The 17,503-nt window shown below is 45.6% G+C and overlaps 2 protein-coding genes across 4 annotated transcripts in view; one reads left to right on the top strand and one right to left on the bottom strand.

Moving 5' to 3' along the window:
- Window positions 1-1,338, bottom strand: part of APOO (apolipoprotein O) — a 17,386-nt gene extending 16,048 nt beyond the window's left edge. For 2 of the 3 annotated variants that reach the window (XM_081198732.1, XM_081198731.1), the window contains exon 1: window positions 1,238-1,338. In XM_081198732.1, coding sequence (XP_081054858.1) covers window positions 1,238-1,246 — 9 coding nt within the window. In that variant the 5' untranslated portion in view covers window positions 1,247-1,338. Of the gene's footprint in view, window positions 1-508; window positions 891-1,237 lie in introns of those variants that run through there. The other variant, XM_081198734.1, reaches the window with a different exon arrangement.
- On the top strand, window positions 1,245-17,027 carry LOC308589562 (uncharacterized protein CXorf58; the record flags this gene model as incomplete). Its single annotated transcript, XM_081198730.1, is given in 9 exon segments — window positions 1,245-1,332; window positions 1,335-1,548; window positions 3,132-3,231; window positions 5,557-5,651; window positions 7,653-7,764; window positions 11,292-11,423; window positions 11,926-12,155; window positions 13,860-14,001; window positions 16,788-17,027. Coding segments are annotated over 9 exon segments (1,275 nt in total). The 3' UTR covers window positions 16,950-17,027.
- Window positions 17,028-17,503: the final 476 nt, after the last annotated feature.

The raw sequence follows: 17,503 nt of genomic DNA on the forward strand, positions 1-17,503 counted from the left end.
AACAATCAATGCTCCTCTGATGAGGGATGAATAGTTACTCCTATAACAGATCCGAAATAAGTTTCATTGTCCCTCTGTATCAGAAGCAAAACTTCACTCAGGTTTGTAGGCATTGTGAATTCTAATACAAATTATATGGCAGACCATCTTCCTTTAAAAAAAAGAAAAAACAGTTCCATATATTGTTTGCCCCTGCAGTATCCCATGCAAAACAGCAAAAGCAAAGAGGCTTGTGGCACCTTAAAAACTAACGTATTATGGCATAATAAAACATCTGTGCATTACAGTTCACTTCATGATAAGTTACTTAATCTATTCATATGTAAACATAGGCTCAGAAGTCCTACTGAATTCTACGGGGTTCACTCCACATGAAGTGGTGTTAGGACTGTAACTCGCATCTTTGAAGGTGATAAAGGATTCCCTGGTTGTGCTACGAACTAAGGCTGCATCCCTACAGCCACTTACTTATCTGAGAGCACGTCTCACAGAATTCAATGGTATTTACCTCTGATTTGACGTGTGCAGGATTGCACTATAAACAGCCCCTCTACAACACAAGACTACAATCCTAAACTCGCTTGGGAGTCAGCGCCATCAAAATGCATACGATTTAGTCGTTTTAAAAAGCCTGCTAGGAACTCTGCTAGGAAATGAACACCGACAGGGGAACATCATCACTGGGTTTGTTTTTTTTATCGCCATATGCGTACATCCAATTGAGCCGACAGCACCAGATCGCATTTAGATTCTTTTCTAAATGGGAGGGAAGAGGGGATTTGCGCGAGGGCTGAAATACGAGTTGAACTCCGTATTGTATTGACCCAACATCGAGAGGGCTCCCTATGTGCGCGGGCGGAGGATTTGGAATTAGAAGAGCAGTTCACTCTCCGGTCCGCCTTGCCCCCCCCCGCGGAGCCCAAACGGCCACACAAAATACAAAACTGAAGAGGGCGGGGCTGCTAACCCCAGCGCGTGCAAACCTCCGTCTACACTCCCTTTTTTAAAAAACCGCCGCGATTGACCGGCATGTTTCCATGGCAACCGCGCGGTAATACGAGCGCGGCGCCGACCGTAACGGCGCAAGGGCGCGCGCGCGCACACACACACACAAACAGTTCGAAAGTCGCGCGCGGCGAAACAGAGCCGGGGCTGGGTGGGGAGGAAGAGAAAGAAAACTAATCACAGTGTTTTCGTTCAATTCCCTCCTCAAGAACTACAGGTGAAACTTTCTCACCTTGAACATGCCGAGGACAGCGCCGCTGCAGGAGTGTGGCGCGACGGCAATGACGCACAAACCACGCGCCGCGGACGGACGCCAGAGCGGCACCAGCCCGATACGAGGAAAGGGGGAAGAGAGACGTCGCGCGCGATTGGTGGGCGGTGCCCAACTTGGCTTCCGGTCGCGTTGTGCGTCCCTGTTGCTAGGCGACCGGCTAAAGGAGTTCGACTGCGGCGCCTGCGGGCTCTTGAGTCGAGGATGGCCGCGATATGGAGCAGGAGCTCTCGCCTGGCAGGATCCAAGAATGACAGCAGAGTAAAGCGGAGGTAAGGGCGTCGGATAAGCTGGGAGCCTGGCTCTGGGCTGAAAGTGAGCTATGCTTTTCCAATTCTACCGTGAATTTGTTAAGGACAGAGCAGGAGGAGGTGGCCGTGTGGGTTGGCACCTTTTCGCGTGGGGGCTTATACCATACGCATGTGAGGCAGGCGCTCAGTAAATGTAGCTTTCCCCGCGTGCTGAATTTCCTCCTCACCCAACTGTTAAGGAAACGCGAAAGAAAATGATTTACACACATGTAAAAAGCCGCTCTGAAAATGCTTTTTAAAAAATACATAGTTTTCCATACGCCTCACCATTGCCATCTCGTGTCATGTTGTATATTGCACTTGAAACACGCTTAAAACGCTTTATTTGCAGCTGTATAGCTAGCTGACTCCCTAGTCTAAGCATACCATGGATTTAAGTCCCAAACGGCCAGCTTCTGACGTGTTTGCAGGGGGAGCGTAACATAACACGTTGAAAAGTTTGTGCAAGTTGGAAAAACCTAATCAGTCTTTTAAGTACGAATATGGATCTGTGTGGACTCTGGCCCCCAAACTACAAGGGTGGAACAAATAGAACAACTTGTTTTGTGAGCAGTTTTCTGACGAATATATGTTCTTTTATGGCTCACAAACATTGGCCTGGAGAGCACAGTTTAATCTATGTTGAAGGGTGTCACCTTTTTGATGGTCAGAAACCAATATTGGAAACTGAGATGTGACAGCAAGGAGCTAAATGGCACTTTAAACCTAGGTTATGGGCGCAACAACGGAATGCTTAGGTGTGCTTTTTTATAACAAGAATACAAAGCTGTAAATGAATGAATTGCAGCTAAATTATGTTCATTTTTCACTTGGTTTAGTCCTTCCCCTGCCCAACCCCCTAATATTATCCAGCCTTCAGAGAGTAGTTGGAAGGCAGAAAAAGGTCTTCCTTTCCTTCAACTCTGCAGGCTTAATCTGAAATCTTAGGCGCAGTACTGCACCCAGAGCTAAAACTGCTTGCGCAAATGAAATTCCCTGTTGCAAAATGCATCTAGAACAATGGGAGTTTCAAACATTGTCAGAAACTTTGTGTCTGTGACTGAGATTTGGACATGCTTCAAGGTTTAGACTATGGGAAACCGTAAAATTAAAAATCACAATTTGGAAGATAATTCAACCTTTTTTATTTTAGTTTATTTTTATTGGATTATGATTTGATGTGTTAATTGGATGTCTTTTATTGGAAAATTAATAAAAATGATCTAACAAAAAAAAGAAGAAGAAACTTTGTGTCTGTAATAGCTGCAAAACAGAAAGCAACAGGGAAGCTCTTTCCAGCATGTGGGTGCAGGCTGGCACAGAGCTTGTATGAGGCCTGGAGGGTAAAGGTCTTGTTAGGGTAAAGTTATAAACTCAAACACCATAAGTTTGGCAGGCCCCTGGCGGACCCACCCTGACTGCCATAGCTCTCTGAGGTCCAGGACAAGTGTACCCAGCTGTGCACTCTTCCTCCCTGTATGGGCCTGTGGGGATGTAATTGATTTCTGGCAATAATTTTAAGTTCCAATCACCATAGTCTGGTAACTTTCAATTTATTCCACCAGGTCTCATCCTGACACAGCAGCAAAAACTATTCAGAAGGCGTGGTGGAGTCACACAAGGCTACGGTTGTATAGACTCATGAAACATACAATTCGGGCAGCGGTATGCTCTTGCATGTGGTTTGGGCTGACTAGATGTAGTCCTGTAGTTTAATGTGTCATTATAACTCTATTATTAAAGTGGTTTCCCTTTGTATGGATGCATTGAGGAATAGAAACAAGCTCTGTCTTGCAAGAGGTATCCCTCAAGGTATCATGAATATATTTGTTTTGTTTGTAACAGTATACCTACAAATATTCCAAAGACAGCAGGGACCCAGTGATAATGCTTTCATGCTCTCTGTCAGTGTTGGCAGTAGAAATCTGCTAACACAGAGGGGCTGGGCTGTGTGGTGTAAGAGGAAAGCCAACCAGAAAATTGCTGCATCCTAAATTACTGAGGAGCAAGAATTGATTTTTGGCCATTTCACCATCAGGAATAATTATTGCTCCTGAAAGTAAAACAGTACAGATTCAGCTCAGAGATGGGCTACAACTGGTTTAAGATTTTAAAGGTCTAACCAGCACAGTGAATTGAGGCCAGAAATAATTTGGTAACCAATGCAGAAGGCTACTATATTAGATAATATAATTGGAGTCAAAATCATAGTAGATGCATTTGTTTGAAGTTTGCCAACCATCTTCAAAGCAACTAGATATAGAGTGCATTACATTATCCTGTATGTGGTTGAAGCATGAGGCCAACCCCAGTTACTCTAGATCGTGCACAAGTTGGTGCACAAACTGAAGTTGATAAAAAGCACTCCTGGCCATTGTTACCACCTGGTTATCCAGGGACCAGGCTGTGACCAGAAGTACCCCCTCCACACACACACACACACACACACAAGCAATCTTCATTACTCTTCATTACTCCCAGTCTTCCATGCCCTTCAAGCCAAATAAGCAAAATAATGACCCAACTGTTACTTTTTTCTAATTTGTCTGAAGATATGTTGGTTTGCTGCAGACCCTGTAATAGCCAATGCCTCAACATTCTAGTTGAAGTTAGACGTTGACAGGCACATGTTGTTTTTCAGACTGAAAAGGTGACTATATAAATGGGCCTTCAACAGAAAATTGCAGTGTGCCATTTTCCTATTGAGGGTTCTAGTTAGCCATGCATTCTTCCTGCATACTCCATTCTATTACCTTATCCTCCAAGTTTCCATTGCCATCCATATAGAGACTCAACATTCTGTGGTCATTGAGTTTATTTCTTATTTTGTTTTGGGGAGTAGTTGCTGTTTACAAGATGGGTTGTCCTTATAATTTTTCTTAAAAATAATTTCTACTTCTGTACATTGATGTTTGTTTAAAAACAGTTATACCAGGCAAGGTAAAGGTACCCCTGCCCGTACAGACCAGTCTTGACAGACTCTAGGGTTGTGCGCCCATCTCACTCAAGAGGCCGGGGGCCAGCGCCGTCCGGAGACACTTCTGGGTCACGTGGCCAGCATGACAAAGCTGCATCTGGCGAGCCAGCACAGCACACGGAAATGCCGTTTACCTTCCCGCCAGTAAGCGGTCCCTATTTATCTACTTGCACCCGGGGGTGCTTTCGAACTGCTAGGTTGGCAGGCGCTGGGACCGAGCAACGGGAGCGCACCCCGCCGCGGGGATTCGAACCACCAACCTTTTGATCGGCAAGCCCTAGGCGCTGAGGCTTTTACCCACAGCGCCAGTTACAACAATATAAAATTACAAAATTAAAGTCAATTAAAACACTTCAGAGTTGGAGTCCTGCCCTTCCATAGCATAATATATTACTGTAATATATTCTACCTTTACTGTAAAATTGTTGCATTTCCGTGCACTCTTGTTTCCATTACAGTGTTCCGTTGCACCTGAAGCAGTTTAGTCATGTTGGCCACATGACCCGGAAAGCTCTGTGGACAAATGCTGGCTCCCTCAGCCTGAAAGCGAGATGAGCGCCGCAACCCCATAGTTGCCTTTGACTGGACTTAACCGTCCAGGGGTCCTTTACTTTTTTTTACCTTCATATGTACATTTTATTGTTATCTGCTCTAGAATTGTTATTCACAGTGAAGAGCAAGGTAGAGCTTTATTTTTTTCTTTTTCTTGATTTTCCACACAACAAAAAATTTACATTCCAACCTATTTATACAAATCCTTAAATTCCTAACAAAGAGTTATTTTGTTTAAGTCTTTTTCTTAATTTACAAATTCTCCATATGACTTCCAACCTCCTCACTGAGGGTTCCTCCTTTTTTCTTTTTAATTATCACTGCTTCAGTATGCCTTACTTCTTTAGTTTTGTCTCATATATACTTATTTATTTATTTATTGCAAGATAGAGTTATTTTAAATGCTGCTTTAAAACAAAGCTTGTTGAAAACTCTCTGAGCAAAACATATATTTATTTCAGGAGTACTGCATTACTCATGATATTTTGAAAAGAGTGTGTCCTTTGGAGGCTGAACTTCTTAAAGACCCTACTCTTACGTGCAGAGTTCGATTCAGGTAAAAGTACTACATTTCCATGCCCTGGTTTAATATATTTTGTTTAGTTTAACAGTCTCTTTCTTCACCTTTTAAATGTTACTATATAGGGGTGATTCCAATGGAGTAAGTTTCTTCCAAAGAAGAGTAATTGAGAATGAATTGTTCCTATTGATAAATGAACAAATATATTATTCTACTTTGTGTGGCAGTAGCTTCACAAGAACAGTAGTATACAAGAATCATAAGCATCTCATAGTGATACTTTACTATGAAAAAACACCAATATAGACTCCATCTGAGCAGGCTTATTTTTACTGATGACAGTAACAGGGACGCGGACTTAGAAAAAATATTGGGGGGGCCCGGGAAAGCTCATGAATAATAAATAAGCTCATGAATATGCAAATAAAGTGGCTCCGGCCCTAAATAGGGCAAGCCACGCCCCCCAGCCAGCCGATTGGCTGGCTGGGAGGTGTGGCCAGTCAGGATTCCCCTGTTCTCGCGGGATTTCCGGCAGTGCCTCCGATTAGGGCGCGCGGCTGGCTGGCTGGCGAAGGAGCAGGTGAGGAGGAGGCGGCGGGGGACGGCGGCGGCGCTCTGCTGGAAGGGCGCCCGCCCGAGATTATTGGGGGGGCTGAGCCCCCCCAAAAAATTTTTTGAGGGGGCTCGAGCCCCCTCAAGCCCCATGGAGTCGGCGCCTATGGATAGTAACTAAGGCTGCAGTCCTACATACCGTATTTTTCACCCTATAGGACGCACTTTCCCCCCTCTAAAAATGAAGGGGAAATGTGTGTGCGTCCTGTGAGGCGAATGCAGGCTTTTGCTGACCCCTCTTGCTCTCCAGGCTTCAGGAAGCTCTGCGCAACCCTCGGGAGACTGGCACGACTTCACACCGGTCTCCCGAGGGCTGCGCAGAGCTGCCTGCATTCCGAAGCCTGGGGCGCGCTGAAGAGCGCGCCCGGGCTTCGCACAGCTCTCCGCAAGCCTGGGGAGACTGGCGCGACTTCCCGCCGGGGCTCCCTAGGCTTGCGGATAGCAGGCTGTTCCCGGGGCTGGGGTCGGGGGAAGCTCGGGCTTCCCCTGCGCCAGCCCCGTGCCTGGGGGGGAAATAAAATTGTTTTTCTTTATTCCCCCCCCCAAAAAAAACTAGGTGCGTCCTATGGGGCGGTGCACCGTATGGGGCGAAAAATACGGTATGTCTTTCTGCTTGGTATGCTGATTTTCAACATGCAGGAGGTGTAGATAGATAGGCATTTAGACAGCTTATAGTTTGAAATGATATAGACTTTACCAAGTGATTTTACTGAACATATACATTTGATCTTATTTCCTTATAACTATGTCCTAGATTGTTGCCTTAAACACACTTGAGTCCCATCCATAGAGTTCCATTGACTTGATAGGATTGGCAGAGCTGCTGTTAATAGAGGACAGCAAGAGATCTATTTTCACTTCTTCCTCCCAAGATGTGCCAAGACACACTGGTCAGCTATATGTTTAGCACTGTACATTCAATTCTAGACCAGTGAGGCAAAATGTGTTCACTATTCCCAGCAGATAGAGATCCAGAAAGGAAAACATTTTACACACATAGGATAGAATTCAACATTGTGCTAATTTGACTATTCTTCCAATGCAACCATTTCTTCCTTCATGCACTATTCTGGGGGTTCTCCTGACCCAGAGCAGATTTGGGGGAAGAGGAGGGGGAAGCTCCATTGCAATATTGGGAATCCTTGCTCTGGCATCCACTAGTGAACCAGGTTAGTTAAATCCACCCCATAGACCTGAATTTGCATACAGATTGGAGCTAATCCCATACCTTTCAAGGGAACATACTCTTAACATGTGTTTGGGATTAAGGATATAATTTGTTGGATTGCCTTTGTTAAATAAAACCACAGATGGATTTTTAAAACATTGCCAATCATATTATTTAAATTAAAGTGAAAACAGTCACTTCCATAAGCTGTTTAATAACAATAGGTAATTAAGTTCTGGTGTTTCCCATCCTTTTAGATTAGCTGGATCTGATTTCCCCCCTTTCGTTGTGTTCAAGATATTTTGCAAGTCAAGAGACCAAAACACCCATTACATCACTGGGAAAAGCGTAATAACAGCAACAAGTGAGGTAACCTATTGGATATTTTTTTTATGTTCTGTATCATCTGTTACTTAAGCTTGATACTATAATAAGTTGTTCTTTATATTTAAAACACTACTGTTCTTAATTATGATAACTTTACGCCAGCTGTGAGGAATCGGAATTGTAGAATTGGAAGGGATCATGAGGGTCAACAATTCCAACCCCCTGCAATGCAGAAATCTCAGCCCATGGGCCTAAGTAGGCTAAGCAGATATCCTAATTTAGCCAGTGAGGAAGTCAAAGTACTGGGAACCTTGGGAGGAAGTGATCATGTTCTCTTGGTGTCAGAGCTGCTTCCAGATCCTAGCTCACAGAGGATCACGCTAGCCAGCGTTCACTTTATAAAAGTCTTTATTGAGTTACAGTTTCCATTCTCAAGCTGCTGCGTGCAGCTCTACGTCTTATGGGTTAGACCGGCGAAGCTCCGTCTGAGTCTCCGCCCCCTGTACACCAGCTTAATACCCTAGCCTTACTCCACCTTTTCCGCCTGACCGTTCTTCTCTGGGTCCCTCTGCCCCCCGCGGTCTCTTCCTTCCTGGACTCTTCTGACGCTGACCCCCCGGACCCTTCTGTCTCCTTGCGTCGGGCTTTAGGACCTGGCTCCCTTTCCGGGCTGCTTACTGCGCCACCTTCCTGTGTATTTGAACTTGGCGCGCGCGCCCAACCTTCCACTTTCCGCTTAACCGTTTCTTCGCTCCCCGATGGAGGTGTGGCCACTCCTGACTCATGCCCTCCCCCCTGCTGCGAGCTGCCAGAGCACGATACCTGGCGCCCTTCCTCTCCACTGCGCTCTGTTGGTGACGCTGGCCCCGATTTCCAACTGCTGCCCTCTGAGCCCCCTCTGGACCCTTCTTCCTGGGGTGTCCCCCTAGGCTCCCCCCTTGCTCTGGCCACTGGCGCTCCTTTCTGTGAATCTTCTGATTCACTGGAAAGACTCAGAGATCTCGGGTCGTCGTCATCACTCATCTTTTCTTCGGCCTCCTCCCCCTCGCTCTCTGTTTCCTCCCTTGCCCTCGCCTCTGCTCCTGAACCCCTGACACTTGGGTTTCATTATATAGAAGCAAGGAAAAGCTGAGTATAGTTGGATACCCACTCTGAACTTGAAGGCTGATTTCAGAAATCTTAAGGAACTACTGGGTGAAATGCCATAGTCAGAAATACTTAAAGAGAAGGGAGTCCAAGATGGATGGGAGTTTCTTAAAGGTGAAATATTGAAGGCACAAATGCAGACAGTTCCAACAAGAGCAAAAACAAGGGTCCAGAAACCAAGCCTGATGAGGAACAGTTGAGGGAATTGGGTATGATTAGCCTGGAAAATTAGAGACTGAGAAGAGACAAGATAGCTGTCTTCAAATATCTAATGAGTTGTCAAATGGAAGATGGAACAAGTTTGTTTTCTTCTGCTCTGGAGGGTAGGACTCGAACCAATGGCTTCAAATTAAAAGAAAGGAGATTCCGACTAAACATCAAGAAGACTCTCTGACAGTAAGACCTGTTTCCCTCAGGAGGTGGTGGACTCTCCTTCCTTGGATGTTTTTAAGCCAAGGTTAGAGGGCTAGCTAACATATGCTTTACTTGAGATTCCAGCAGTGCAGGAGGTTGGTCTAGATCAGTGTTTTTCAACCTTTTTTGGGCAAAGGCACACTTGTTTCATGAAAAAAAATCACGAGGCACACCACCACTGTGTGCGGAGAGGGAGATGTCACAGCCCCGCTGCTCTCTATGGGGAATCGGATGAGAGCGGACCGCCTGTCCGCTCTCATCCGATCCCATCCAATCTGATCCCCACCCAGGATGGATGGAAAATAGGGTGGACACAGTCCGGCGCCCGCCTAGTGGGCGAAAATTTGACTTTTTAAAAAATCTTTCGAATTTTTCAATTTTTCCCACGGCACACCAGGCAACATCTCGCGGCACACTAGTGTGCCGTGGAACAGTGGTTGAAAAACACTGGTCTAGATGACCCTTGGGATCCCTTCACCTCTACAATTCTATGATTCTTTAGAATTTTTTGAGTTCTTAAGAGTTACTGGTTCTAAGACATCACAGTTAGTGTACAGATTGCCCTCCCCATCAATACCTGCTTCTTCACATTGTGTTTGAATTTACTACAGTGGTACCTCGGGTTACATACGCTTCAGGTTACAGACTCCGCTAACCCAGAAATAGTGCTTCAGGTTAAGAACTTTGCTTCAGGATGAGAACATAAATTAGGCTCCGGCGGCGCGGCAGCAGCAGGAAGCCCCATTAGCTAAAGTGGTGCTTCAGGTTAAGAACAGTTTCAGGTTAAGTACGGACCTCCGGAACGAATTAAGTACTTAACACGAGTGTCAGAGCTGCTTGAAGATCCTAGCTCACAGAGGATCACGCTAGCCAGCGATCATTAAGTAAAAGTCTTTATTGAATTACAGTTTCCATTCTCACGCTGCTGCGCGCAAACTCTACGTCTAGTAGCTAGATCGGCGAAGCTCCGTCTGAGTCTCCGCCCCGTGTGCACCAACTTAATATCCTAGCCTTGCTCCACCTTTTCCGCCTGACTGTCCTCCTCTGGGTCCCTCTACCCCCCGGGGCTTCTTCCTTCCGGGATTCTTCTGACGCTGACCCGGACCCTCCTGCCTCCTTGCGCCGGGCTTTAGGACCTGGTTCCCTTTCGGGGCTGCTTACTGCGCCGCCTTCCTCTGCATTTGAACTTGGCGCGCGCGCCCAACCTTCCACCTTCCTCTTAACCGTTTCTTCGCTCCCCGATGGAGGTGTGGCCACTCCTGACTCATGCCCTCCCTCCTGTGGTGAGCTGCCAGCGCTTCCCCCCTGGCTCCCTTCCTCTTCCCTGCTTCCTGGCGGTGACGCTGGTCCCGATTTCCAGCTGCTCCCCCCTGAGTCCCTTCTGGCTCTATCTTCCTGGGGTGCCCCCCTTGACTCCCCCCTTGCCCTGGCCACTGGTGCTCCTTTCTGTGAATCCTCTGATTCACTGGAAAGACTAGGAGATCTCGGGTCGTCGTCATCACTCATCTTTTCTTCTGCCTCCTCCCCTTCGCTCTCTGTTTCCTCCCTTGCCCGTGCCTCTGCTCCTAAACCCCTGACAACGAGGTACCACTATATTTGAAATTGTACCCTGCACTTCACATAGTAAGTGGTGTACAATAAAATATTAAGAATATTATAAACTTACTATATGATGCACACACTTTGTACAGAGATCATATTCATTCTGTTCTTCCCTCTCAAAAACTGATGTGGGTGCATGTGACACTTAGCTCATGATGGAAAGCAGGATGCAGCTACATTTCCTTCATGAGACTAGGATTATTTTCCACTAAGCTTTTGAACCGTGCCTTAGAAAATGCATCATCAAGCTCCTATAAAATTTTCAGATACAAAATTGATGCACTTTTGATTATAATGGTATAATCAGGCTGAGCTTTGTGTTGAATGCATGAGGATTTCAGAATGGTGATTTAGGGTAGAGTTACAGTGACACTGAGGCTCTTTCTATATTTTCTGGTGATTGATAGGCGGCTGTTGATGCTTGCAAATTAATGGGATACCGGACGTATTATAATCAGATACTGCAGGATGAACTTCAGCATAAGAAATATGGAATAACAGAGGAGTTAGATGTGGCTACAATAAGAGACCACGTACAAGTAAGCAATGATTATGTTCTCCGCCCCTTATGCCATAATTAATTAATCTGATAATGAAAAAGACCGAACACGTGGGAAGAGTTGGAGGAGGGAATGAATGAGCCCAAGACCTGCTTTCAGTCTCACTTGGGAAGAGGTTTGGAGGAAGATCTGAACAGCCCCAAAGTCAACTTAAATACAACACTAGTAAGAGCAAGGCAACATCATATTACCACATACACTGTGATTATATTTGTGTATTTGTAAAATTCAGTTCAATCCAGGCAACAGATCCTATAGAAAATATTATGTTAGCAGTAATAATATACAATGCAACCCTACATATTTTAGAAGTAAGTTCCACTGCATTCAGAGGGACTTACTTCACAGAACTGGAGCCTTAGGATTCATTTTCTTGGCTGATAAAATGGAAGAATTGCAGTAAAGGGGGTAGTTTACAAAAGATAACCAGAGAATCCTAGTACAACTTTCTCATACATATTGTTCTTTCATGACTGTCTAGTATAGCAATCTCATGGATGAGGTTCCAGCATACTATGGTGGCAGACATAACTGCTGGAGAAGGCTGTCTTTACATGATTTTCCCAGATCAATGATTGTGTATGACATCATGGACTATGCACAGTCTGGGAAGCTATCTTCCAGACTTAGGATGGAATTGCCATTTCTGCTGCTGAGGCCACAGAATGAAGAAACCTGTCGTGCTCAAATCATGGCTATTTGTCAAATCAGGTAAATCAGAGCTTTCCAAACTCCTCATGTTGGTGACACGCTTTTTAGACATGCATCATTTCACGTCATAGTAATTCAGTTTTACTAGTAAAATGCAGATTAAACTAACCCCTTTACAGCCCTGGGAGGAGTGCGGAGAGCATTCACATGACACATCTACACACTGCAGCCAACACACTAATGTGTTGCGACACACAGTTTGAAAAACTCTAGGTATATCATATCAGCTGCCATGTTTGATAATTTGGACCTTGTTTCTTCCCTTGTGTTTGTATGTGTGTGTGTAAATAGAAAATAAAATGGTGTGAAATTGCAGTTTCCATTCTGCCTTGGCCACCCAATGTGTGCTGCTTTTTAATATCAATAAAACACAGATGTAGCACCTGCACTCCCATATCCTGAGACAGATGAGGGAAGGCTGGCAGCCAGACTTCTTCTATTCACAAAGCCACTAAAGCAGCAGGCCTTGTGAGATACATTGTGTACCGTAGGCCTGATCCTGCATTCTGGGAAACCAATTTCAGCATGATCCTGTCCCAGAATTTATGCCCAGCAGACAGAACAGGATCACTCTTAAATCCCACTCTCCCATCAGAGTCCCAAGATACACTGGCACAGTAAACTCAACAGTTTACCACATTTCACAGACCGTCATAGAATTATTTCGAAGCACCAGTTTCGGCAAACGCTTAATGAGCATTCTGCATACTTAATAAGAGAAATCATTAAACAAGATGGCCTAAATTTTGCACACATCCACACACACAATATTCCCCAGCCACTCTGGGCGGCTCCCAACAGAATATTATTAATAATACAGTCATACCTCGGGTTAAATATGCTTCAGGTTGAGCGTTTTCAGGTTGCATTCTGCGGCGACCCGGAAGTCACTGAACAGGTTACTCTGGGTTTCGCTGGTTACGCAGACGCTCAAAATGATGTCACATGCATGCGCAGAAGCGGCAAATCGCGATCCGCGCACGCGCAGACATGGGTTGCATTCTGCTCAGGATGCAAACGGGGCTCCGGAACGGATCCCATTCGTATCCAGAGGTACCACTGCAAAGACAATGTCCATGACTGATATGGAATGTTCCCCCTTCTGGATATAGATAAGCATTGCTCTGGCCTCAGCTGTCCACTTACAGCTCTTAGTTAATACATTATTTTATTTTATTATATATTATGATCTAAACAATTACATATCATGTTTAGTTTTATAGCAGCTATGTATTTAAAGGGCTTTCCATGTAATGCTAAATGGCTCAGCTCCCATTAGTTTATTTTTTAACATGGTTTCAATGTAAAAGATATTTGTGATAGTTTCAGTATTTTGATAATATGATACAGAAGTGTATTTTCATGTTGCTTTGGTTTTGTTGATTTAAATGTTTCATAGTGTCAGTGATAAATATATTTGTTTAATACTGACAACAAATGTGCAAGCATTACAGTGCAGTTATGACTACTCATTCATACTGGTGAAACCTAATGCTGCACCCATTAAAACATTTTTAAAGTTGTAGTCCTATGCACACTTAATTGGGACTAAATCTAGATTAACTTGGGGACGGTTTGTTGAATAGGCATGCCTAGGATTACACTGTAAAGGAGGAATTTCCTTATTCTATAGTGAATGCTGATAACATTTTAATTCTGTACAATTGTGTGGGGAAATTGTTTAAAACATTGTTTTCCCTCCAGAACTCCACCACAAATTCCCACAACTGCAATCTTCTCAAAACTGAGTAGAAAATCAGCACCTAGAACTGGGCGTCGCTCTTACCAAGCTCAGAAGAAGAATGCAAAAATGAGGAAGGCTTATAGCCTTGAGAAACAAAGAGAGGTGAGCATGTTAAAAGAAAAAGTAATTTTCTGATCAAATGCTGATAAATCTCACAGCTAAGATTCTACTAGTCTGTCTTAAAGAGCTTTTATTGTTTCCCCCCCTTGGGATGAACTTAATAAGACAGTTCTAAGATTATGACCAGGGTAACTCTACTTGTTCTACATAAATTCCATCAGAAAGGTGAGGACAACAGCATAACACTATGTCTAACTAATTGTTCTTGATCACCTATGCTGAGGAGCGTTTGTGTAACTCACTAAATAAAGAGCCCAAAAAAGTTTGTATTTTACTGATCCTATCATTTTTATTTTTATTTTATTAAAAGGCATTTAGACATATTGGAAATCCATCTCCATAATTTTAAAACAGCACATTTGTAGCTTTGGCATGCAAAAAATGCAGGAATTAACGTGTTAGTAAGCAACCTCACTTGCTAGATTTCAAGGGGTTGGCTGCAGTCCTTAATTGTTATAGACCTTCTAAAGAAACACCTGGTGTTTGAGATCTACTTCTAACTAAGTGGCAATGCAAAAGGACCCCTGGACGGTTAAGTCCAGTCAAAGGCAACTACAGTGGTGCCTCGCAAGACGAAATTAATTCGTTCCGCAAGTTTTTTCTTCTTGCGAGTTTTTCGTCTTGCGATGCACGGTTTCCCATAGGAATGCATTGAAAATCAATTAATGCGTTCCTATGGAAACCGCCTTCAGACCAGGTCCGGGGACAGTCTGTCCCCTGACCTCTTCTGAAGGCTGGGGGGGGGAGGGCTTTTCTTTCCACCCCCAGCATTTTAAAAAACCCCGGGACAGCGGAGGACTTCTCCGCTGTCCGGGGCGATCTTAAAATGCTGGCGGGCGGCATTTTAAAATCGCCCCGGACAGCGGAGGACTTCTCCGCTGTCCGGGGCGATGTAAAAGCCCCTGGGAAGGCAGGCAGGGGGGACAAAGACTTTGCCCCCCGCCCGCCTTCAGAAGAGGTTCTGGACCTCTTCTGAAGGCGGGCGGGGGGCGAAAGTCTTTGCCCCCCCCGCCTGCCTTCAAAAGCTCTCCCGGGAAGGCAGGCAGGGGGGAGCAAAGACTTTCGCCCCCCGCCCGCCTTCAGAAGAGGTCCTGGACCTCTTCTGAAGGTGGGCGGGGGGCGAAAGTCTTTCCCCCCCCCCGCCTGCCTTCAAAAGCTCTCCCGGGAAGGCAGGCAGGGGGGAGCAAAGACTTTCGCCCCCCGCCCGCCTTCAGAAGAGGTCCTGGACCTCTTCTGAAGGGGGGCGGGGGGCGAAAGTCTTTGCCCCCCCCCGCCTGCCTTCAAAAGCCGTCCGGGAAGGCAGGCAGGGGGAGCAAAGACTTTCGCCCCCCGCCCGCCTGCGCCTCCGCCTCGGATGGAAGCGATCGTGCGTGCATCGGAGGAGAAGCCTTGATCTCGCCGCCGTACCTGCGCTGCTTAGCTCCTGGATGCCCGGACCAAGGAGCAAGGCGCCGCCCCGATCGCCTGCTTTCTTCCACCCCAGCCCCCTGCGGGATCGATGCCTGGAGGATCGCCGCCTCTGCAGGGCTCTCGCCCGGAGGTTTCCTTCCGCGAGCTCCAGGCACCGATCCGCTGACGGCGCCGGTGAAAGGGGCCCGCCCACATCAGGACGGGAGAAAGGGAAAGGCATCGCAGAAAAACGAAAGTCTTTGCTCCCCCCCGCCTGCCTTCAAAAGCCGTCCGCGATAGCGGGAAGCTCTTCCCTGCTATCCCGGACTGCTTTTAAAATGCTGGCGGTGGGGAGCAAAGCCTTTCGGCCCCCGCCGGCCTTCCTGGACCTCTTCTGAAGGCCGGAGGGGGGGGAAAGGCTTTGCTCCCCACCACCAGCATTTAAAAGAGGTCCCCGGAGATTTCCCTATGGGCTTTCGTCTTGCGAAGCAAGCCCATAGGGAAATTCGTCTTGCGAAGCGCCTCCAAAACAGAAAACCCATTCGTCTTGCGGGTTTTCCGTCTTGCGAGGCATTCGTCTTGCGGGGTACCACTGTATAGGGTTGCGGCGCTCATCTCGCTTTCAGGCTGAGGGAGCTGGCATTTGTCTGCAGACCGCTTTCTGGGTCATGTGGCCAGCAGGACTAAACTGCTTCTGGTGCAACAGAACACTGTGATGGAAACTAGAGTGCATGGAAATGCCATTTACTTTCCTACTGCAGCGGTACCTATTGATCTCCTTGCACTGGCATGCATTCAAACTGCTAGGTTGGCAGGAGCTGGGACAGAGCAATGGGAGCTCAACCCGTTGTGGGGATTCAAACCGCTGACCTTCTGATCAGCAAGCCCAAGAGGCTCAGTGGTTTAGAAAATAAGCTCTGCTTAGTAAGTTACATTCTGCAACAAAACCTGCAATAGGGCCCTATTGAAGGACACCATCCTGGTTGCTGCAACATAGCCTAGGAAGGAAGATTAGTGCAGACACTGCTCAAGTGTCCAATCCAAGACTGTCTTTTGTTTGTTTGTTTGTTTGTTTGTTTGTTGTTATGGGCGGGTTCAACTAAATGAACAAAAACTGCTAGTGCAACAGGGTTCCCCCCCCTTTGTGTGCCCCTATGACTTCCCCCAAATTGGCTCTGTGAACAGTGCACAGGGAAGGAGGAGATGGTTCCATTTGGAAAGCAAAAATCCTTGCACTGATGGAATGATCACCCTCATCCCACACTAAATTCTACCTTATAGTGCAACATATACAATGGATTCTGTTTAGGAGTATGAGGCTAAACAACTAAGCTATGATTTCTTCTTAGAATAATCTATACTTTGTTATTTTGGAGCAGATGCTGAGAACTTCATCGTTGTTAAGTGGCCATTCAGATTCCACAGTCACTGAAGAGTCAAGCCATGAAAGTCATTTGTCAGATGAAGACTGGGAGCACGAGGCAGTGAAGCTATACAACTGGGCCAGATCCCTACGAGTGGAAGATATTGGGGGAGACTAACCCATGATAAAACTTATGTCCCCTTCCATTTCTTCTGTTTGAATCACTGAATTGTATAAAACAAATAATTTGTCCTGATGTGTGTAATTTTCTCCTATCATGCTGCAGACATGAAGAACATGAATAGCATGTGAATAATTACTGTCTGGCTTTAGGAAATTCATGGTGCAACAATTTATTGTGCTAAAGCAACAATGGTGGTCTCATTAGCAGATAAGAGGGAAGGAAACATGACCTATAGGGAAAGAAGCAGTTATTTATCCTTAGAACCCACATGGACAACTTTGCAAAGAGAGTAATAGTTTCCCTTTCTGAATTACAGCTAAGGGGGCACCAAGAGAGAAAGTTGGTGTATGATCTCCATTTTAAGTCATATTCAGGGTAGATCCATTTTGCAAGATAAGTATTTATTTCAAGGGGTCTACACTGAGCATGACACAGCAGGATATTGCCTGGTAAATTGCAATGTTAATCTAGTGTCCATTTTAATAATAATAATAATAATAATAATAATAATAATAATAATAATAATAATAATAAATAAATAATAATAA

Source organism: Podarcis bocagei, assembly GCF_964188305.1.
Source record: "Podarcis bocagei genome assembly, chromosome: 6".
Taxonomy (NCBI): domain Eukaryota; kingdom Metazoa; phylum Chordata; class Lepidosauria; order Squamata; family Lacertidae; genus Podarcis; species Podarcis bocagei.